We start from the raw sequence: 24,502 nt of genomic DNA, 5'->3' as shown, positions 1-24,502 counted from the left end.
TGATGACTCGGTATTAGGGAGAATATGGGAATCAAGCATTTAATGGAGTGTTGAGCAACATCTACCAAAACTACTTGTGCTCACACTCTTTGACCCAAATATTCCTACTTCCAGGAATAGATCTTACATATATGAATATACAAGGCTCCTCCTGTAGCAATTCTTATGAGGAAAGATGGGAAACCATCTCAATGTCCTTCACTAGAGGACTGGTTAAATTACCATGTACAAAACGTTATAAGCCATAGTAATAGTCCCGAGAAAGTTCCTTTTGAACGCTTATGGAATGATTTTCAAATTACATTAAGCCAAGAACTGTGTATGTACTACCCAGCTCTGCTTTATGTGGGTAAATTAACCTCTGAAAGGTTATTTTATTTTATTATTTTTTAATTTTTTAGTTTTCGGCAGACACAACATCTTTGTATGTGGTGCTGAGGATCGAACCCGGTTCGCAAGCATGCCAGGCAAGCGTGCTACCACTTGAGCCACAACCCCACCCCCTGGAAGGACATTTTAAGAAATTGCCTTTGAGGAGGGAAATAGCATCTGGGGGACAGAAAAGGGAAAACTTTCTGTTACATAGCATTTGGATTTTGAATTATCTTTTCAAAATACAATTTAAAGAAATAAATACAAGCCAGACCTGGAGGCGCGTGCCTGTAATCCCAGTAACTCTGGGAGGCTGAGACAGGATTGCAAATTCAAGACCAACCTCAGCAATGTAGTGAATCCCTGCCTCAAAATTAATAAGGCCTGGGGATGTGGCTCAGTGGCTAAGCACCCCTGGCCTGGGTTCAATTCCCGGTAATAAGAACTAAGTAAGTAAATAAATTAATAATAAAAAGCAGAGAAACAAAACCCCTTCGTGGTTCTAAGAAAATTGAGTTGGTGCGAAGGGAACCAATATTTTTTGAGCTCCCCATCTTGTCCACCGACAAGACTTCACAGGTTAAAACACAGGTTCGATTGGCGGGGTGATTTGCTCCGCGCCACGCCTAGTCAAACGCCAACGCTGACTCCCACTTCTCACATTGCTTCTATTTAAACAGCTTCCTGTTCTTAAAATATTATAGAAGCTAAGGTTGTAAATCAAAGGTAGAGCTCTTGACTAGCATGACAGAGGCCCTGGGTTTGATCCCAGCACTGCAGAAATAATAATTTTAAAATAACGTTGGTATAGTTTATTGAGCATTTTTGGTGTCTAGTCTCACAAAATTCTCAAGACAACTTTGAAAGGAAGTATTATCCCCCTCTGAAAGAGACGATAAAAGGATCAGAGACATCGTGCATTAAGAGCACAAGATCATAGATACGCAAGTTTGGAAGCCGGTTTAATTCCGATATACTGCGCCGACGCCGAAACCACTCCCGGTTCAAAGGACAAAAGCGATTTCGCTCCGCGCAGAGATGCACACATTTCCGGGGGGCGGCGCGATCCGGCGAGCTGCAGAAAGTGGCGCAGGCGCCACAGCAAGCTCGCGAGAGAACGTGCCGGAGCCCGGGCGGCCGGCGCCAGCTGTCGATCATCTCGCTCCGCCCCCCGTCGGCGCGCCCCCGGGGAGGCCACGCCCCCAGCGCTGGCCGGGCGGGAAGCGAAAGCGCGCTCCCTCCCGTTACCCTCCGCCTGGGGGGAGGGTGGGGGAAGCGGAGACGCGCGCTCTGGAGCTGCGTGCTCGCGTACGTCGCCGGGGTTCGGCTGCGTCCGTCCCGCCGCCCGCCCGTTGCCACCGTCGCCGCGCTCTCGCTTCGCCGGCCGCCGCCTAAGGGGGGCCGGGGCCGGGGCCAGCCGCCACCGCCGTTGCCGGGATGCCGCGGGTATACATCGGCCGCCTGAGCTACCAGGCCCGGGAGCGCGATGTGGAGCGCTTCTTTAAGGGCTACGGGAAGATCCTGGAGGTGGATCTGAAGAACGGGTGAGGAGGGCGGAAGAGGGGCCTACTGCGGGGGCCGGGGCCCCGGTGGTGGCGGGGAGGCCGCGGGACCGGAGAGGGGCGCTTGCCTCGCTGGAGCCGCTGCCGGCCTGCTCCGGCTCCGCCATGGTCGCGGCGCCTCGGGGGCGCGGGTAGGCCCGCTCCCACTGCGCCTGCGCGGGCGGGGGTGGTGGAGGGATAATGGGAGCGCTGGCGAGGACCGGAGAGGGACCGGGAGAAGGAAGCCAGGTGGGGCTGGGGCTCCGGGCACCCAGGAGGCCCAGCTTTTCCCTGCCCAGGCCCTGGGATTGGGACCTGGTTCGTCTCCGGGTAGATACCAGCCTTTCCCGCTCTGAGGACTGCTGGAAATAAACAAACAGGATTTCCTGCCCCTTTTTAACCTCTTTCCAGCCGAATGGACCAGGCGGTCATAACGCGTCTTTCCCGAGGACAGGATCTCTGGAGAGAGGCTCTTTTTAGACTTGCCATGTGCCACACTTTTTTTGGGCGGGAGATTGCAGTTTGAGTAGTCTAGTGACAGTTTCCAAAGTATCGTCTTGCCGCGCTGAAAGCCCTGACCGTTCCCTGTATGAGGGCAAATTAAAGCTTTAACTTGAAGACTCGTGCAAAGTTTCCATACTGTGGTTTCCCTTGTCCAACTTGCCAAAAATTTGTCTTGCTGTTGTAGAATTTGTTAAGACTAGTGGCCACCCTGGCTAGTGTATACGTCTACTAGTAATACAAGTGGAGACACACATCTCAAAATTGCCAATTTACTACCTCCCAGGATGGTCTGTACTTGTATTATTAACGAGCTTTGGCAAAACAGGGCCAGCAGGAGTACAAGTGTCAGGGGGAAACATGGGTTTGTTAGTCCTGTTCAGAAAGGAAAAACTGGGGACTAGAAAATGGTAGATTTGGAAGGCATGGATGTAAAAATTCATAAAGGACTGGGGGACTGTATTGGACCACTCAACCTTGGCTTTAAAACAAAACTAAAAAGCCACTAGTACTTTGCAACAGGTCTACTATGACTACACTTTACTCCCCGATAATAACTGACACATGTGGAAGGAAAAATTGGTAGCTAACATAATCTCAAATTTTAAAAGCCCCTTCAAAATGATTGCTAGGAAGAATCACCTTGCTGCGGGTTATTGCTTTAATATACAAGGCTTAGAATATTATTCATTTGGTACAATAGAATTTTCAGTTCTGAAAAAATATGCTAAAGTGGGGAGATTTGTTACTGAGATACATATATGTGAAGAAAAACTCCCAGTTTTTTTCAGAGCCCAGCTAAGTGGACAGAATAACTTTTGTGGGGAAATCATGGTTTTTGAAGCCAGATAGGCCTGAGTCAAATATTGATTCTACCACTTACATATATATGGGCAAGTTAATGGTTTCACTGAACCTGTTTTCTCATTCATATGGAGAAGGAAGATCAGATATAATAAATGTGAAGCCTTTGACTTATAGTAGTAATTCTTTCTATAATGAAAGAGATTTGTCCATAATTATTAGGAGACATCATAGCTTGTTAGTGTTTTAATAACAAAGCATATTTGGACTAAGGTGATAGTGAGCTGGAAATGATGTTAATAGGGAAACTGATTCGTCTACCAAGTGTATTGATAACCCACCAAGATACCCAGTACTCTGCTAAATGAAATGAGGACAGTCAGAAGAGTTCTGGAGTAAATCAGGTATTGACATGTGCACTTTGAATTAAGGATGCTTGCTCTCCCTTTAAATTAAATTTAAGTAAAACTTGGAATAGTTTGCTTGAAAAGATTTTTTTGAAATGGGCTTTGAAGAATGAATTGACTTAGGGCTTAAAATGAAGAAAAATAAGTGTCTAGAAAAAGTATGTATTGTAATTGACGATAAGGAAGTACTCCAATAAAGAGCATTTGGTAGGGGCTGGGGATGTGGCTCAAGCGGTAGCGCACTCGCCTGGCATATGTGCAGCCCGGGTTCAATCCTCAGCACCACATACAAACAATGATGTTGTGTCTGCGGAGAACTAACAAATAAATATTAAAAAAAAAAAAAAGAGCATTTGGTAATAATCTACCTTGAATTGAACCTCGTGAAGGATCTAGAAATTTAACAATAAACCAGAAACAATTATTAAGATTTTTAACACAAAAAGTTCAAAATCATGGGTAGGAATTCAAAGAAGGAGGTATTGCACAACCCAGAAAGCTTCCAGGGCCCTAATTATCTGAGTCTTTTTTTTTTTTTGAGGTAACTATTCCTGCTTACAATTACACTGCTAAACCATGATGACCATGAAATCCATGGGGTTGTGGCTCCATTCGAGGTGCTGGGTTCGATCCTCACCACCACATAAAAAAAAACTATTGTGTCCAACTAAAAAAAATTGAAAAGAGAATAATAATAAGTCCATGTTGAAATAAAGAATGGGAAGTGAGGGATGCTGTTGTGGCTCAGATGTAGAGCACTCGACTAGCATGCATGAGGCACTTGGTTCGATCCTTAGCACCACATAAATATAAAAAATAAAAAGATATTGTGTCCACCCATAACTAAAAAATAAACATTTTTAAAAAAGAATGGGAAGTCATGTCAAGGATTCAAAGACAGGTGTGACGATCCCTAAATGGCAACCACTAGCATCATTCAGGAATCATTGCAGAGGAAAATGATTTCTGGGAAGAGAACCAATGATTAAAATGTAGTTGAAGCAAGAATAGCCTGAACTTGATGGTAGAAATGCAGGGGAGTCTAAAGAGAAACAGTAGGTACAAAATGAAAAGATGGCACAATTTAACTATATGTTATAAGCTTATAATCCTGAACCTGAGAAGGATCTTGGAACATGTCTGGATTGTGATTATTAGTAAATAAAATTCAAAACAGAATTTGGATGGATAGGGCTTTGAAGAATTGCAAATGGGTTTAAATTTATGTTAGATATGTCAAAAGGGTTAGGCTAAAGGGTTGTACAAAATTTTTAGAATTAAATAAGATGTGAAATACATGTATGATAGAAAGTTGACCAAACTAGGAAGCATATGAGCTCCAAAGGAGATTTGGTGCCCAGGAAAGGATTCTGTATACTTCTGATATGGAGAGAGGGTATGCATACAGTAGTTGTTGTTTGTCATTATATCGAAACCAGGCAACTCTGGTGCAACTTGCCTCTGTTTTAGAGAACTTCTAGACAGATGGTTCACTTGAGGACTACAAACAGGATCTCCCAGGGTTGCATAGACCATTCCAAATCCCGCTGAGATCTCCTACATTCCTACCTGCTGCATTTATACGAGCAAGAGCCCCTGTCTGGAGGGACAGCCATAGGAAAGGCCCAGGGGAATCCTAGGAGTGGGTCATGGAAGCAACACTGTTAGCACCTGTGATACCTTTATGCTTTATGCTTTTACTGATTATGATTATGTGTAGATTTGGTGGACTTTCTTTTTTATTAATAAATCACTTTCTTGTAAAATGTGGAAGACTTTTTAGTAGTTTCTCTTGCCACAGAATTTTGTGGTTTCAGATCTTTATAACTTAATTTTTCCATATTTTAATTAATTAGTATAGCTTTATTACATTTAAAAGTATTTACCTGCTTAGCAGCTGAAAAAGTAAACTCACAAATTGGTGAGGTTTTCTTTTTCTCTTTTTTTAGTTTTTTTTTTGGGGGGGGGGTGCATACCGGGGATTGAACTCAGGGGCACTGAGACACATCCCCATCCCTTTTTTGTATTTTATTTAGAGATAGAGTCCCATTGAGTTCCTTAGTATCTGGCCATTGCTGAGGCTAACTTTGGACTCTCAATCCTGCTGCCTCAGCTTGCTGAGCCTCTGGGATTACAGGTGTGCACCACCATGCCTAGCTTTTTTAACTAATTAAAACTCAAGAGAAACTCAGCTGTAAATTTCAGCCTGTGTTTCATACTACAGTGAAGTGGTGCATAGCTAGAATTCTCAGTTCTTGTGGTGATCTGTTTGATTGGGTTTTTGATATCTGAGTATTGTTGGGAAATTTTATTTTCACCTTTAAAATTCCTCCAAATAAAATAAACCTTGACTTTTTATTTTTTTAATATGTAGAATCTTTCAGAGAGTCGGTCATTGTTCTGTTCATGTCCTTGATCACAGAACTGACATAGAGCCTATACTTCATTCTCCTGAACTTGTTCTTTTTTCCGTTTTTTCCTTTATAGAGAGAGTAAAGAAATAATGTTCCATGATATGAGTTTCTGGTTAGTTGAGCCAATGGCAAATAAATGCTTTATCATTTTTATGGTAATGATGCAAAGCGAATGCTAATCTTTTAGGGAGCCCACCACCTTTTCATTCATAGGCCGTTCTGCAAATCTCAGGAATAATGTTCCAAGTACAACAAGCATTTTGAGTCTGTGTTAAGAAAAGTAAAGCATTTGATTATGCATAAATTTTATGAATATCTAGAAAACTTTAAACATAGTTTTGTTTAAAGGAATGTTTGAACAACTCTGTTTATACATAGTTAAAATTAAACCCATTCATTTGTATTTTAACATTTCAAAACAGCACATATTTACTTTTGATTATTAAAAATTTACATGTTTATTGTAACTAATTTTTTTTTAAGAGAGAGAATTTTTTAATATTTATTTTTTCAGTTTTCGGTGGACACAACATCTTTATTTCATTTTTATGTGGTGCTGAGGATCGAACCCAGCACCCCGTGCATGCCAGGCGAGCGCATTACCGCTTGAGCCACATCCCCAGCCCTATTGTAACTTAAAAAAAAAAAAAATGTAGTTGTAGATGGACAGAATGCCTTTATTTTATTCATTTTTTATGTGGTGCTGAGGATCGAATCCAGTGCTTTGTGCATGCTAGGCAAGTGCTCTACCACTGAGCTACAGCCCCAGCCCCTAACACTTTTTTTTAATATAGAGAAGGACAAAAAAAAAATCACCAAAAGTTGACCCTCTCTGTATTTTGGGTATTTGGTTTGTTTTCAACACATCTCACACATACACACTTCTTATGCCTGTCACCCTCAGCCTCTGCTCTTTTTTTTTTTCGGTACCAGGGATTGAAACCAGGAGCACTTAACCACTGGGCCATATCCCCACCCCTTTTAGAGATAGGGTCTCACTGAGTACTTCACTAAGTTGATGAGGCTGGCTTTGAACTCACAGTCCTCCTGCCTCAGCCTCCCAAATTGGTGGGATTACAGACATGTGCCACTCTCCACTCTTTTTGTTGTTGTTGTTAATATGTTCTCCAACAACCCTTTTATTTTTGAGGTGCTGGGTATTGGTCCCAGGACCTCATACATGTTAAGCAAATGCTCTATGTTTGAGCTTCACACCCAGGCCCTAAAACCTGTTTCTTTCTTTTTTTTTTTTTTTTTTTTTTTTTTTTAAGTTGTAGTTGGACATAGTATCTTTATTTATTTTTATGTGGTGCTTAGAATTGAACCCTGAGCCTTACAGGTGCGAGGCAGGCACTCTACCACTGAGCTATAGCCCCAGCCCTACAGCCTGTTTAATGGTTATGTAGACTTCCCATATGAATGCTACTTAACATATATAATTAAAAGCAGTGGTGCATGCCTGTTATCTCAAGCCCAGAAACTCTGGTGGCTAAGGCAGGAGGATTGCAAGTTAGAGACTAGCCTCAGCAGTTTAGTGAGCCCATGTCTCAAAATAAAATTTTAAAAAATTTAAAGGGTTAATAATATAGCTCATTGGTAGAGGGCCCCTGGGTTCATTCAGTCCCCAGTATTAAAAGAGGAGGCAGGTGCATATTGGAAGACTTTTAGAGTATCTTTGGTTTTTCATTATTCTGTGCATATATAACACTGATAAGTGTTTTTTATGTAACTCTTTGTAACATTTGTGATTACTCAGGGCATATTCCTGAAAGGAGACTTTTGGAGTCAGCATATCTATGTTTTTATTATGTCTTTTGCTAGCCATTGCTTTCCATCACCCTCTAGACAAATGGTATTTCTATTTTCTTCTGCCATATTTAAGAACTCTATTTTTCTGAATTCTCCATTACCCTGTATTAAAATTTTTAAACACTTTTTTCAATTAGAATATTTAAAATTATATATGAGGATGTCATCTTGCAGCTTTTAAGACTTAGCCATTTAGCCTACCAAATATAACAAGGTTCAAGAAATTTTTTTAAAAAATTACTTTGATTTAAAAATGAATGTAGTTTTGTAGATACTTTAGTGTGAAAAGCATGAATTGGAAAAGAGGTATCATTAAGAATTCTTTCACCATGTGTGCAATTTTATATCCCCCTCCTTTTTTTTAATTAGTTTATCTTATGTATTTTTTCTATTACATTAACATTCCTTGTCAGCTGCCCAAAATCCATTGTATGACTGAATCATGATTTACTTAACCATTCCTCCTAGGTTGTCTCTTAATTCTTGCTATTACAAATAATGATGATGGATATCACATGTATATGTCTTTGCATTCTTATTATGTATTAGGATACACTGCATGGAGTAAAACTCATGTGTTACAGCAGAAATGAGCATATTCAAGGCTCTCAGTTATATAACCAAATAAATTTCAGAAAAGCTGCTTCAGTTACATTTATGCCAGCAGTGTCTAAGCATGCACACATTATGGCTGCCTCACCAGCATTGAGCATAAGTATTATTTAACATTTTTGCTACTCTAGCCAGGTGTGGTATTGTGGGCCTCTAGTCCCAGCTGCTTTGGAGGACTGCTTGAGCCTAGGAGTTGGGGGCCATTCTGCCCAACATATAGAGACTCTGTCTCAAAAAAAAAAAAGGAAGGGGGTGGAAAAAAGCTTTGCTACTTTAACAGGTGAAAATGATCTTGTGTGTTTTAATTAGGAACTTTTTCTTGAGTAATAAATAATGAGAAATAGGATTCTAGATTAAGAAGCATTCTATCATTGCTTTATTAGTAGTATGACTATTACAAAATGTGATCAAGTTAATAAACAAGTTTATTAGATGTTACTTTTTTGCCCTAAGACATGAGTGATTTAGAATTTCTTGTCATACTGAAAAATCAGTACTAAAAAACATGACCATATACTGTGACCAAATATTCTCAGCATAAATTTCCCAGTCTCCAGACCCCTTCTCCTTGGACCTGGAAACCTGGTCAACTTGGGGTATGAATAAACATCATTTGTAATTATTTGGTCAAATCATTTTAAACCCCCCATTTCTCAGTTTAATAGCTTGTTCCTCCCTTCCTCATCAAGATACTGTATGAATAAAGGGGCCATGTGAAGTATTTATTCCTTCTTAAAAGATAGGAACAAAACTGGATGATAATGTATGGTTTAGGCTCCCGGTATTTTGGATGCTTCCAGGTAACCCAGTTGTACTTTGAGCTCTTCAGAAGAAAGATGTTCCCAAATCTGAGAGAATACTATTGGAGGTGGTATCTATAAATTTGTAAACTAACACTGAAATTTTAACAAAATTGTAGAAAATATTTACAGTGCAATTATACTATTTTTCAACTGACTTTATCAAAGCACTTTACAAACAAGTGTTGTCCCTAGTTGGCGCTAATAGGGAAACAGGCATAGAGTTATTAAGTGATTGGCCCAGGGTTACATAATGAACTGTTGACAGTTCTGAGAACTGAAGATCATTTTTATTCACATCCCTGAGTATAGCATGGGCAGCCGCAGTCAGAGCCTTGCTAATGCTGTTTCCCTCTAAATGGTTCAGTCCTGTCCTTTTGGGACTTGCCTCCAAGAATGAGAGTATAGTTCGGGTTTCCTAGCCTGTTCAGCCTATAGTCTTTCTGTAGAGGCTTCCAGCTAGCTGATAAGTTATTGCCACAAGTGAGATCGGTGGCACTTTTTATAATATTGGCCCTGGATGGAGACTGCTAGTGATCCTTCTCTTGGCTTCTTTTTGAAGAACCATAAGGTGGCATCAGCTTTGTCAGTGTGACTGGGGTAGGATGTATACCAGCAAATGTCCCCTGTGTCCTCATCCTAGGGCTTCTGGCCTTAGAGTATCTCGAAAGTGAGCAGTCAGTGTTCTGAATTTTCATATTTTGAGGAAATGCCCTGCATGACTTTCCTCTGTGCTTAGATGAAAGTCTCCCGGGTCAGAAGTCTCCAAACTGCAGGTGATAATACCTGAGGAAGCACCTTAAAGACTTTTTATTCCTTCACCAGAGGACCCCCCCACACACAGACAATGTCTTCAGGCCTGTATGCTAGAAAGGAGACGGACTGTCACAAGCAACTCCAAGACTAGAGAGAGGAGGAAGACAGAAGGTGGGAACTTTGAAGTCAGCTTTGAGGAATAAAGAGGGGCAACAGGAGGCCCGGGTCAGATAGTCAGGACTTGAGAATAGGTTTCATGTGGGTGAAATGAGACTCAACCCATTAATGTTAATAAAAGAATTTGAGAAGTTCATTAAAATGGTGAAATGGCCAATTTCAAGGAAATGACATCCCCAAGAAATAGCATGGGACTGGCATCTCTAACCAAAACTAAGAATGAAAAAGAAGAAACAGACTGCAGTCCAGGGACAGTTAAGAGGGACGTGTGAACATCCAAGATGGTCCCAGAGGCATAACCTTATGAGACTTTAACACCTGGCAACCTGCTCTTTGTGTTGTTTTAGAGGTAAGTGTGAACTGCCTTCATTTGTAGCTGTGGTTTGGAATTGGGTAGTGGTATGGCTGAGCACAAGCCTTTATTTCAGTTAGTAGTAACAATTTTGTTGATTCTATTTTATATCCCAAGGGTTATATTGTAGATTGGTAATGGGATTTTCATTTCTTCAGTTCTTTGTTTGGTGCTAGAAACTGAACCCAGGGGTGCTTTTATCATTGAGCCCCAACTTTTTTTGGTGGGGGGAGACAGGGTCTTGTTATTAAATAGCTGAGGCTGGCCTAAAACTTTTGACTGTCCTCTAGCCTCAGCCTCCCAAGAAGCTGGGATTATAGGCCTACAACAACACACCCAGCTCTTTGAGTTCTTTAAACTTATTTTTAGTTTGTCTTCATGAACTTTGGTGTGGTATTAGAGAATAGTTGAGCCCCTTTTTTTGTGAGAACTTTTAATTTCACTTATCCTTCATGTTGGTAAGTGTCAGAAAATTAAAATGGACACAGATGTGATTGTGTGCCCCTCTTTAAAGAAAGCAGCCATGTTGACTTTGAAAACATCAAAACAATATATTCAGTTGTGACCGGGAGAGGGTGGGGTTATGATTATGATAGTTTGATCTACAAACTATTCACAAGTGTGTTGCTTTCTGGGTAGTTCCATTTTGTAGGATAGAAATACGGTGACTGCCTAGTAAAAGTGAAATAGCCAGCAAACTTAGTTTTATTTTGCTTTTTTTTTTTATGGTAGTGGGGATGAAACCAGGGTTAGGCAAGTGCTTTCACACTGAGCCATCCCCCAACTCTCCTAACTCATTTTTTAAACAGTTTTGGGTAATTTAAATAAGTTGGCAGATAGGCTCTTAGAATGGTTGCAAAATAATACTCAATCCAAATTTATATACATTCCCCTCCACCTCCTATTCTGGAGCAATTTTTATTATTTACTTTTTAGGACACTGAATATTTCTGTTTCCGTATCCCAAAATGTGATTATTCCTTTAGAGATGGGCCGGTATCTGCAATGTGAACTCAGCAGCTTGGACTTGAGTTTGATTGTTTTTTCATCATTAGGGGGTTTTTCAACAAATAATTTACTCTATGAGAAAGGAAGGAAAGTAAGTTTAATTTTCCAGCTAATATATTTGTGTTCTCATTGCTAGGATACAGGTTTCTTAATGATGGTACATTTCTCTATTTCCCTGGATTGGTGTTAAAATTGTGGTAGTTAAATTATAGGTTTGGTTCCACTAGTAGTTTATTAGAGAATAAACATTCACAACTCATTAATAATCACATATATCAGATATGGAAATGGTGTTTCCTTGGCATTTAAAAGTTCTCATAAGCTGTGGTTAGACATGTAGGTATTTGTCTTACAGGCCACTGCATATAACTTGATGAAATGGATTTTCTGTGCTGGCTGCCAGAGCTCATGTTTCTCAAACTCTGGTCTTCTGGGCCACATCTTTCTACTGGTATATAGGGGGATAGCAGAGCATGATGAGAGTATAGGTTTTAGGTTAGGATGTGGATTTGAAGACTCCTGGGGTGTCTGAAGTAGCCTTGGCAAGTTACGAAACTGCTTCAAGTCAGTTTCTTCTGTGAGATTACAGTAAATATCAGCGTTGTGAAAATTGAATGATATAATGTGTGTAAAGCATTTAGTGGTGATACATTGTAAAATGCTAAAAAATAGGAGTTGTTATTACAAAGGAGTTCCAAGAAGGAAATAGTCCAACTGGGCTGGAGTAGTCATGTTAGTAGTAGTTGGGATTAGTCAAAATTAAATCAGATCTTAGATGTGTATCATCTGGTTGCTGCTGTAATCTTCATAGTTGGAAGTTTGTAAGCCTTCTAGTATTCTTTGATGTCTGACCCATTTTTTTCTCCCATCATTCATATTTAACTATTTTGGTCCCAGTCACCATTTATTGCAAAACTAAATGCATCTTAAAATATATAATATTGTTGATCTCCACTCATATTCACCACAACTAAGTCCAACCCTTATCCCCTCTACACTGGTCTAATTTTTGCTGAGCCTTAGAACCGAAGCCAGACTCCAGGGGTTGATGTGGGACCTCCAGGATGGGGATTGCACAGAATAATCTTATTTTTCCTCTATTCTTCTAGTCTATTATGTTCTGAACCCACACATGTTTTCGGAAGGACCAGATGGCTGACACTGGCTAATGGGAACCAAAAGACAAGAGTGAAAGTAACCTGGTTGTCACATATCCCCAGCTTAGAGGTGCTTTATCCTGCCCCCAGGTTTTGTTTTGTTTTGTTTTTGTTTTTTGTTTTTCCTCTGGAGACTTCACCCCACTTAGAAGACTGTACTTCAACCTGGCTTATCTGAAGTTAGGTCATCATTAATCAAATAGCAGCATTTGTTAAACGAAAAAGGTTGTACTTAGGACTGTGAGAAAAGGAGAGGCTGATTGCCTTTAAAGGGTCCTGAGACCTTGTGGTTTTAGAGCTGGGGTATTAGTCATCAGTCTGGGTTCAAATTCAGTCCTGCCACCTATGAGCTTCTTGACAATAAGCAAGTTGCTCAGCCTTTCTAAGCCTCAGTTTTCTCATTGTAAAATGGAAAAAATAATAATACATTCTTCACATAAGTTATGAAATAGGAATGAAATAAATTACTTACTGTGTGCCACTCTGTTAAATACTCGAAAGATACTATTCTTTTTTATTGAAGAGCTCATAATCAAATGAGAAGATAAGCACAGAGGAAAAAAGAACAAGGCTTGAAAAGCCACAAAATATTGCCATGTAAAATATGAAGGTGAAGCGCTAGAATAATTATGCAAGTTTCTGAGGCTTCGTGAAAGACAATTCTCAAGCATAAGGAAGATTTGAAATGATTCACTTTGTGTAGTGAAGGTGTTTCAAGTTTAGAAAATGACATAAACAGAGATACTTAGGAGTCGTTATAGACCTCTAAGCAAAAGAATGCTTTAGCAATTAGTTTTTCCTACTACAATAAAGAGACAAATTGATAAGTAAAAAGTAGCTATAGCCTGGATTTATGTAAATTGTTCAAACAGGTGGAGACAGTTCTGAAGGCCCAGTAAGATGAGAAAACTATAGAACTTGGCAATAAATCCAGTGGGGACCAGGGAGGAGTAGTCAAAAGTGATTGCAATATTGTTGGGAGTGAACTAGATAATCAGGGGATCTGGAAGAGAGGAATCATGAGGTAGGTTTTCTTCTTTGAAGGTGGGGAAAGATCAAGTGCAGACTGAGCTGTGGCCAACCGTTTGCAGACCAGGAATCCACACTAGCTCTAATCAGAGAGCTCTTGGTGTGCGGGAACTGCCAGTTTGCCGACGTGAAAAGAGCCCCAGACTGGGTAATGGTGAGCCCTGAAGTCGCACCCCAGCTCTGCCACTCAGTGAGCACGGGTAAGTCATCCACCTTCTCCGGGTGGCCTTGATGGCCCTCCCTCCTCTGAGACTAAAGAAAGGGAGGCCAGAAAGTCCAGAGCAGCCTCCTTCCTGTCTCAGGATAGGAAAGGATCTCAGGAACCTATTCATGTGGTAGCAGCTTCCAGTTGTGGGTTAACACCCCTCTGTTACCAGGCAAGTCAGATTGCAACCATGATCATTGCTCCCAAGATGTATATGTGACACTGGTTAATTGTACTTTGAGGGCTTCACCGCTGGTTCCCTGGAATGTTGCAGACCTCTGGAATTGGGGGACAGTCACACTATTCTTACAAGCTTTTCTCTGAGTTGGCCTCACCTGAGCACTAGTTGGTTGCAGAACTGCCTTTGTTCTACAGGTTTCCAAGCACTTTATGCAGTGAGAATTACTGTTTTTATTACTGTCCTGCCAATATGTCCTAACTTTTTTCACCTCATGAGACCAAGTTGGCTGAATCATAGGACCAACACTGAGTGCTTTGAAAGAAAGCTGTTCAATTCCTGTTCACTGAATGCCATTTCTTTCAGGGTAGATTAAGGGCTCTGCCCTTACAATACAGTGCTACTGGCTCTAGATTGAGGGTTCAAGCCACCCCGTGGGTTAACTTCAACAGATGAAAATTTTTCCTTGGCTACAGCAACATCCCTAATCCTGACCAGCCATGGAGAGGTTCGGTTCTTACAAGGAAATGAGTGAATGTGGGAATGGCTCACCACATTGGGAAAACAAAACTCACATCCTGCTGATGGTTGGCTGAGGACTGTCATGTCCACATACAAAGAAAAGCATGTGGCACAGTTTTAGGACAAAGGTGAGCGGAGATCCACCGTGGAAAGGGGCACATTTTCCTTATAGAAAGAACATCCAAGGCATGCCCCTCGGTAAGCAGTGTTGGTGGGTGACCATGGTCACGCATGGAGGCTTGCTTTCCCCGCTCCTCATGTCCACTGCCCTGCAGGTTTTGGTATCAAGCACCCCCTCAGTCACACCCTGCCCAATCAGCCATTGATGACCCATCTCCAGAGCAAACCCCATTCATCATTTCTCAGATGAGACTGTTCTCTAGGCTCCCTGTTTAGTGAAGATGGTTAGAAGCCAAGCCGTTCTGGAGAGGGTGAGGTAAACTCCACATCCTCTTAAGTAGAACATATAGAGAAAAGGACAGGCCTGGTGGTGTTCGAGACCACTGGGATCAGGTATTAGGATAAGAGAAGGCCTGTTGGGCAATGATTCAGGGTAGAATGACATTCACATTTCTAAAATGGAAGGCTTGGCGTTCCTTAGTTTGAAAATGTCGTTCCAGTTGTGCCTTCAGAGATCTGACTGATGACCTGACATCAGCTGTGGCATGAAGGGGAGTAGAGCGTTGGGCAGGGATAAGAATGGACTTGAGTTTAGAACAGCCCACATAAGGCATTGTGGCTTTGCTTTGTGGTATCAGGTACCTGTCTAGACTTGGTGAGAGTCACAAGAGAAAGTAACTCTTCCCTTCATTCTTTTGACTAAATTTGGCAGGATAGAACATATCCAGAGGGAAAGTTTGGGTGGTCAGTGGAAAATGTTGAAGAAAGGAGGTTTTGTTGTTGTTTGGTTTTTGTTTCATTTAATTGAAGAGTATTGTGCATTTAGTGGTAAGGCCCTGCTTTCTGTTCTTTCACATACGAGGGAGAATGATCGGAAGGCGTGGCATCTGAGTAAGGCGAGGCATATTACGGGGCTGTTTGTGCTTATGTCAGTTCCTTCTGTATAAGAGTTTTTTATTTTTGTCTAAGATTCATTCACCATTTCTTCATATCCTCTTCATTCTCCTGCTAGAATTATTGAAAGCTGTTCATTTTTAATAGAGCAGAAGAGGAAGGATGTCTGCAGTTAAACTTACCTGTCAGGTTATTTTGTAAGGCATGTCCATAAGTCCCACCAGAGATTGGCATATGTGCATTACAGACACATGCATACATATAATAAAGTATGTGTAATCCACATACGCATTTTATATCCCTCCCTGCTTAGACAAAAGATTCAAAAAGAGTACTTTTTGAGAGAAGAGGTTAGTTTCATGTTATTTGCTACAAAGCACAAAGGGAGTAGTATTTAGGTTTTTTGTTTAAGATTCTCTGAGGTTAGTTATTAGGATAAGCATTGTTTTTTGAAGGCACTAAAATTTAAATCAAAGACAGTTAAAAAGTTTAAACTTGACCCATAATTTTAAAATATTCTTTAGATGATGACTAGATTTATCCTGACTATCTGTTGCTTTTGTATACCTCTGGTGCTACCATCTTGGTCCAGTCCAGTCAAATTTTAGAGCTTAAATTGTCTATTCTTAGTCCAAAGGAGTGTGCATTTTAACATTCCATCTATCATATTGTTAGGACAGTCCTTAGAAATATATAGTACAGCACTTTCATTTCACAAATAAACTAAGACCCAAAGAAGTGAAATGATTAAATATATGTTCAAAGTTGATTTCTAAAAGAACCAGGAGTAAAGCATAGACCAGTGCTTGCTTCTCTAGTCTTAATGGTGATGAGTGTAAGCTCTGGTATCAGACCACAGACTTTGAATTTGAAGGCCAGCTCTGCTGGGATTTTTATGCAAGTTATTTAACTTTGTGCTTTAGTTTCCTCATCTGTGAAACAGGGATAATAGTACCTGGCTCTTGGGGTGCTATTGATAATAAATAAGGTAACATTTTCTAGTGTAAGAGATTATTTAATAAGTGATAGGTAACATTTTATTGTTACTATGTAGTCTTCCTGCTTTATTTGGGGGACCCACTCATTGTACATTCAAGAAAAGCAGATCTAAATAAACAGTAATGTAGTAGACACAACCACACACTGATCTGGTGTTTGCTTTATTCTCAGAACAGGAGTCCCTCTTGGGTCTCATTTGTTGTGTGGGAGGATTTTTGTTTTACTCTTCTAAAGCCGTCCAACATGGCCAGTGGGCAGAGAGAGGTGGCAGTCAAGTACCTGATTTGATCCTTGGACTGGACTTTGACATTAAAATTTTTCATACATTTTGTGGCTTTTCACAGATTTTTCTGTGAAATAAGTTGGATCTTAAGTTAGCTATTTTAATAAGTGACTGGAATACTCACCAAAATATGGCTCCTAAGTGACCCACTTATTGGGACTTTTTAGAAAAATATATCACAGAAAGGTTGTAGGGGCTATTTTCCTCTAACATCACAAATTGTTCCTACAACTCAGGAAAGTTTTAAATAACTGTGCCTCCACTGAATAGATTGTCCTTACTTTCCCTGAAAGGTTGGAGTGAGTTCTGCCTGAAGCCTTGGAGCAGGATGGTCTTCAAGTCTGGGAATGTACATTCTTGTGTGGGTCTGACGGAAGGATCACTTGACTCCGCAATAGCTGGGTTTGCAGCTTGGGTTGCCCTGCAGAGATTAGGGTCTTGCATTCCAGGACCCCTGAATAGTTATAAACTTAACTCCTTGGAATAAAACAATTTAGATTTTTCTGTGATGTATTTGTTTAATCCTCAGGAGTCAGCGCTCTTCTGATCTCGGGCCAGATCTGTTCTGGTCATTGAGTGGTACCCAGTGTCTTAAGGGAAGGAAGACCATTTCATCATGCCTGTGAGGAATGTTCTCTCATCCCTTGCTTACATAGAGTCAGGCTCCCACGTGGCATTGAACAGTGGATACTGCAGGCAGAGCAGACGCCAGACCCCAAGACTGGTCTTGGGAGGGCTTTTTAGGGAGGGGGGCATTTTATGATCTAATTAGATTATAAATATCTTTTGATAAACCAGCATAGTTAAATTTGGTTTTTAATTGCTTTTAAATTTTTTTATCTTTGAAAATAATAGGGTAGCTTTCCTGTTGATTCATTTTACCTAGGAAAGGAGAAAGCAACCATAACATATTATCTATTATGGATTTTTAGTGACTAAAGCACTTTTGAGCACAGGAAGTCAGTGATTTGGAGAGGGTTTACTTGTCTTGTCAAACACAACAGCATGTTCAAATTATTCTTACTAAGCTGCTCAGCAATTCCAGCCTATGGAAGCGTGCAACCATGTTTAAAGATTTTACATCCTGTAAATTGGGCCAGGTGTCTTCTGGATTGTCTTTATGCAGAACACTAGAACACTTATTAGATAAATGGGTGTGTCTGATTTGATTTTTAATGGAGTTGAGATTGACTGACTCCTAAAGTTTCTACTCAGATATTTCAACATAAAGAACCCCCCAAAGCTGTGACCTATGCCTTGTAACCTAGCATTATCACCATGAGAGACTCTTATATGAAATAGAAAATAACTCTTTAGTAAAAGATTTCAGCAATCTGAGTTCTCTCGGTTAATATGTTACCAATACAACATTACATGTGGGAGAAACTGGAAATTGGAATTATTTTTTCTCGGTAGCAGGCTGGGTAACTCTCTGGCAAGTCTTGTAGCCTGTTTCTAGTATCAGCATGTTTATATGCAGAGGAACACTAGTCAGTGTCTGCCTGCGAACCTAGTCTTGTAACTTTCCTTTCTGATTAGGTAGGATCAGTAAGATTGTTTTTTGGTTTTTAAATAATAGGCAGCAGTCACAAAGCAAGACTTTGGAGCTGTGTTAGGCCAAACTAAATGTTTAGTGTGTGTTTAACTTTGCTTTAAGTATCTTGCAAATTTTGTGCTTTAATTTACAAATTGTACTCTGTAGTAGGCATTAATAGGATTTGGGGGGGGCGGTTATTTTCTTTTGGATATGTGCTAAACCACCATATCTCTTTGCTGGGAAATTCCTAGCTATACAATGTAAAGAAGTTTTCATGGTTGTATATAGATTTCAGAGAACTTCAGTCTGTCTAAAATTTCTAAAATGAATTTGGAGTCTCACAGGAAGTAAATAGCTCCAGATTTTTTTTTCCCCCCACAAATAATTTGTAAAACAGTTAATTCGTAGGACTCTTGATTGTGACTTACTTGTTTGGATAGAGGAACAGGATTTTTTTTTTTTTTTTTTTTTCCTTTCACTGAGATTAAGGTACTGTGATTTTTTTTTTATTTTTTTTTACCTGCTATGTTACTTCAGATGTGATTTACAACAGTGCCTGCGTGTAGGTCTAATTGTTCTCTTAGATATTGCTTTTAAAAATAAGAAAAGATGAGCTTTTATGTGATGTTTTGAAGAGCAAACATTCAATCTTGTGGAGTTCAATATTTTGTTGCCTTTTACCAAACATCCCTTCAAAGTCTTTACTCTTGTCTCCAACTACTTGGGGGAACAAAAGAAGTGTTCTCAGTACATTTAGCCAGCCTCCTGCTAGAAAAATAGGGGTCTACTTTGAGAAGTGTCCCTACCTGTTGCAGTGCCTGTTGGCACAAAGCAAAGTGGGTTCATCTAATGAGGAGAGAAATTTGACCCTTAGTTTGCAAAACCCACCTAACCTTTGCTAAGCATGAACCTCATTGCTTTCTCTTGAATGTGAAGCTGGGTGTCAAACTGATGCCAACCGGAATTTTGTTTGCTCTCTTATAGATACGGTTTTGTGGAGTTTGATGATCTGCGTGATGCAGATGATGCTGTTTATGAACTGAATGGCAAAGACCTTTGTGGTGAGCGAGTAATTGTTGAGCATGCCCGCGGCCCCCGGCGAGACGGCAGTTACGGTTCTGGACGCAGTAAGCATTTAAAGGGCACATTTGTATCAATCACATGCCTTTGTTATTAAATGTTAATTTGTTAAAGTAATTAATTAATTAATCTTATATTTAGTTGTATCAATGTTTAAAGCATTTGTTTCATAAGTTGTATATCTTTTTAAATATAGACTGCAAATAAACCTTTGATAATGTTTAATTTTAATTAAATTAATGACATTTCTTGTTTTAATACTTTATAAATATGTTTAATGATGTATATTTGTGTTTTTTTTTGTTTTTGTTTTTGTTTTTTTTCTCTGTAATGCAATTGTTTAACATAGATTTAACTAAGACCTCAATGTTTTAATTAAAAGAATCCTTTGAGGCTAAGATGACTGCCTGTTCCATTTGCTGACCTTGGGTTACCTTTCCATGCGTGGCTCTTTGAACCTTTGTGGCCCTTGGCTGACCAAAAACAGGAAGCCATGTGACGACCGCAACCTTTCCCCATTAGACCTGGGTGGTGAGGATCCCAAGGGTTAGACACAGATGAGATTAAACTGAAATAGGTGCCTGAAAATCTTTTTATATATATATATAAAATATTTTCAAAAACTTTAATCACTGTGAGTAACAATAGTAACTGTTTTAGTAGTTTGGTTACTTATTTCTAAATTGTTAATAGTTTTTAATTTATGCATGTTAATTTTAAATATAAATATTAATGAATATATGCTTACAACTTTGTAAATTAAGTTTTCAGATTTAACTGATAGCTTTTTAAAAATCTAGTTCAGAATTAAGGGTGGGGCTAGGGTTAAAGTATATGTGCTATTGTTTGAGGTTGGGGGGTAAATAATATATTTTAAGAGAAGTATGTGCTATGTCATCTTTTCCTTTTCCTCCATTGAAGTAATCCTATTTATTTGAACCTTCCAAAGGTGGATATGGGTATAGAAGAAGTGGCCGAGATAAATATGGCCCTCCTACCCGCACAGAGTACAGACTTATTGTGGAGAATTTGTCAAGTCGATGCAGCTGGCAAGACCTAAAGGTTTGGGCCTCACTAACTTTCTGGGGTAAAGTTAAGCAGACATTAAATTAGGAAACAGGTAAATTTTTGAGGGCCTAGGCATACACAGATGTAAGGGTGTTACAGGTTTGAAAGCTTCAGTAGATATTTGGAAATTCTCCAATTAAAGCTTCCATAGGAATATATCAGAATTTCACTCAAACTATTACTAGACCATTGCTCTAAAGACAAATATGTTATGTGAAATGTTCCTCTGTAGACAGTATTATAGAGAGATTCTAGTGTGATTTCTTATCATAAAAAGAAAGGGTAGAACCCCCAATGCTTCTGGAGACATATAGCATGGAAATTTATGTCAGTTTCCAGTATGGATCTGCGTAGGTGAAATTGACTATCTAACCTATGTTCTTTCATAAGGCTTATTCAATTTTTAGGGAATATTTATCTTGAAATAATTTTGGTATAAAAAATTAAGGTCTAGGGCTGGGGTTGTGGCTCAGTGCAGAGCGCCTGCCTCACATGTGTGAGGCACTGGGTGTGATCCTCAGCACCAAATAAATAAATAAACAAACAAAATGAAGTTGTTGTCCATCTACAACAAAATATTTTTAAAAATTAAGGTCTAACCAAGAACTGTGCACACACCTATATCCCAGTTACTCCTGTTTCAGTTTTACTGGTTATGTTCAGGCCCCAGATCATTACTACCTGAATGACCTTGAGCAGTTTACTTCGCTGTATTTTATTTTCTACATCTGTAAAATGGAGGTGATGATTATATACCTCATGTGGTTTAATTAGGACTGAGTTACCTAAAACATACTTGCTGTATAGTATGGTAAGCATTTGATATGTTAGCTATTACTACTTTGGAAATATAGCAGGATAACTCAAAAGTAAGTGATTTTCTTCAGGTCTTTCACCAGAGTGACCCCATATCTCCCTTTGCCAGAGCAGCCCCAGTCTTGGCCTGTGACCAGCATCCTCATTTACCATCAGGTGTATCCCAGTCTGGATGGCTCCCTCCCTTTTGCCCAGAACCCCTTCTCCTGCAGAGGATTCTGCTGAATAAAGACATTCTTGTACAGAGATGTTCTTGACTGGATTATGAATAATAGCAAAGAACTGGGTATAACCTAAAAGTATCAAAAGTTGGGAAATCCTAGAAAATGTATTAGGCAGTTATGAAATTGTTTATATTGAAACATGTAAGCATGTTTGGAAATCCTAGAAAATGTATTAGGCAGTTATGAAATTGTTTATATTGAAACACGTAAGCATGTTTATGATGTAGTGAGCAAAGAATATATTAAAGTATATTCAGTGTTTGTAACTGTAATCAGGAAAGAAACATACAAAAATGAAAGCATTGAATGTATTCATCCCACAAATACCTGTCAAGTGTGTATTACATATAAAGAAATGTGGGGAAAAGGCATGGTGGTGCAAGCCTGTAATCCCAGAGACTCAGGAGGCAGGAGGATCACAAGATTATTGACATCAGCCTTAGCAATTTAGCAAGGCCCTGTCTCAGAATTTTAAAAGTACTGGGGAAGTAGCTCAATAGTAAAGCACCCTTGGGTCCAATCCCTAGTACCAAAAAAAAAAAAAAAGAAATGAGGGAAAGCTAGCAGTAAGCTTAAGTTTACAATTTCACCCAAATTTTATATTCTTTTCTAAACACTAATTGTATCTTCCTTTATGTAGCCATTGGCCTGTATTTATTGCTTAGTTATATTCTCTCACTGAACCATATTGAGTCCTGAAAGAGAATGAGGAAAGAGACTTGTGGTCATGATGGGACATGGATGGTCATGCCACTTTTAACCAGAGAAGAAATAGAGTTCTGTTGCCTTTTAGACTTTCATTAAAAAGACAATGTAGGGGCTGAGGATGTGGCTCAAGCAGTAGCGTGCTCGCCTGGCATGCATGCGGCCGGGTTCAGTCCTCAGCACCACATACAAAGATGTTGTGTCCGCCGAAAACTAAAAAATAAATTTAAAAAAATTAAAAAAAAAAAAAAAAGACAATGTAACAGTTTTTATAATTCCTAATTTGCTTATATTTGCCAATATCTGTACGTTTTCAAACATAGATATATGGTGAAATGTAAAAGACCTAACTTAAATATAGTGACATGAGCTTCTGTAAACAAAGAACTTGCCATTAGAAAATTTAGAAAATTATAGTTAAATAAAATTTATCTATGAATATATAAACTTTTAATTAAAGAAAATTTCTCTTAATTTATTTGTTTTTGGTGTTGGGGATTAAATTTAGGGATGCTTTACTACTGGGCTACATCCCCAACCCTTTTTATTTTTTATTTTTATAGTGAAACAGGATCTTGATTAAGCTTAAGTTGCTGGGGCTGGCCTCAAACTTGTGATCCTCCTGGGTCAGCCTTCTGAGACGCTGGAATTATAGACATGTGCCACCATGCCCAGTTGAAAATTTTCATACTTATTTGTCTGTACCAACTACTTAATGCCTGGTGCTTAAATCTCAATGGGTAGTTGGAGGTTAGATGGAAATATTTAAGCATAAACTTTATTCTGTGGGAAGCTCATATTTCTTAAAAGAAAATTTCACTACAATGATTACATTAACTATTTTGGCAAAATGTGTCCTAATATTCAAGAATTTTATTTTTTCTTTAGGATTATATGCGTCAGGCAGGAGAAGTGACCTATGCAGATGCTCACAAGGGACGCAAAAATGAAGGGGTGATTGAATTTGTATCTTATTCTGATATGAAAAGAGCTTTGGAAAAGTTGGATGGAACTGAAGTCAATGGCAGAAAAATCAGATTAGTTGAAGACAAGCCAGGTTCTAGACGGCGCCGGTCTTACTCCAGGAGCCGTAGTCATTCAAGGTACTGTTGAGAATGTGTTTTGTGTGTTGGCTATCACATCTGTTCATTAATGAGCACACAGGTGATCCACTGATGTTCCCCCTTTGGGTTCTGAGCAGCATGATTACATGTGGTTCATTAACTAAGTACTTTGAACTGAACATTTATTTGTAAAACTCCTGAACTCTTCTTACATCATGAGTACAAACAGAAGTAAAGTCCCTTTTCTAAGGCAGGAAATCAGTGGCCTTTTACCTTTCTTCTGGGGGGCCCCCATCATATGGTGACTGGGGGACATACATGGCCCTTGGTTCCTTGGTTACAACAGCTACTCAAGAGTAGAGACTATTGTATTTGGCAGTTGCTCTGCCAACAGGCCAGGCGTGGAACTAAGCATCTGGGAGACAGTGGTGAGAAAAACAAATCTGATCTCTGCCCTGGAGAGAAGACAGAAATTAAGCAAATAATTGCCATTGAGACGGGTTTTTTGAAGGAAATATAGCACGCCAATCTGGAGAGTTGGCTGAGGCTTCCCTAAGGACATGTTACAGAAGCTGATCCGAAAAGATGGATTAGAGACAGTGGGTAGATGTGGTGGGGGAGAAGGGGGTTGTTCTAGCAGAAGTAAGGGTGTTCTTGAAGTCCTGGGGTGGGACAGCATTTCTCCCAGGGCAGAAAGACTAATATGAGTAGTGAACAGGTGGGTGTGCCTTGGGACAAGGGGGGAGAGGGATCAGATCACGCTGAACAGCCAGGTTTAGGATGTAAGAGTCCAGTATCACTGGAGACTTGCATGATATTTGGATTTTGTTATTTTTAAACTTTGTTATGGAAAAATTTTCAAATATATAAAACATTAGAGAAAAATTATTTAATGAACTTTGACTCCCACTACCATTCCCAGCTTCAATAATTGTTATTTTACCAATCTCACCTCACCTACTCCTAATCTGTTGTTTTAAGGAAGTCTAGACAGCCCTTAATCCCATCAAGTTCTCTCCGCCCATGTGCCCCCCCACCCCACTGGCCCACCATTTCCTGTGAACTCAT

At 39.6% G+C, this 24,502-nt stretch overlaps 1 protein-coding gene across 1 annotated transcript in view; it reads left to right on the top strand.

Annotated features, from left to right (window-relative positions):
• The first annotated feature begins 1,668 nt into the window (after positions 1 to 1,668).
• Srsf4 (serine and arginine rich splicing factor 4) overlaps positions 1,669 to 24,502 on the top strand; it is a 27,286-nt gene continuing 4,452 nt past the window's right edge. The window contains exons 1-4 of the mRNA XM_027937296.3: positions 1,669 to 1,916; positions 19,462 to 19,604; positions 20,507 to 20,619; positions 23,259 to 23,473. Coding sequence (XP_027793097.1) covers positions 1,810 to 1,916; positions 19,462 to 19,604; positions 20,507 to 20,619; positions 23,259 to 23,473 — 578 coding nt within the window. The 5' untranslated portion in view covers positions 1,669 to 1,809. The remainder of the gene's footprint in view (positions 1,917 to 19,461; positions 19,605 to 20,506; positions 20,620 to 23,258; positions 23,474 to 24,502) is intronic.

The sequence above is a fragment of the Marmota flaviventris genome, chromosome 10 (genome assembly GCF_047511675.1).
Source record: "Marmota flaviventris isolate mMarFla1 chromosome 10, mMarFla1.hap1, whole genome shotgun sequence".
Classification (NCBI taxonomy): Eukaryota; Metazoa; Chordata; class Mammalia; order Rodentia; family Sciuridae; genus Marmota; species Marmota flaviventris.
This window is presented reverse-complemented; position numbering and strand designations above follow the sequence as displayed.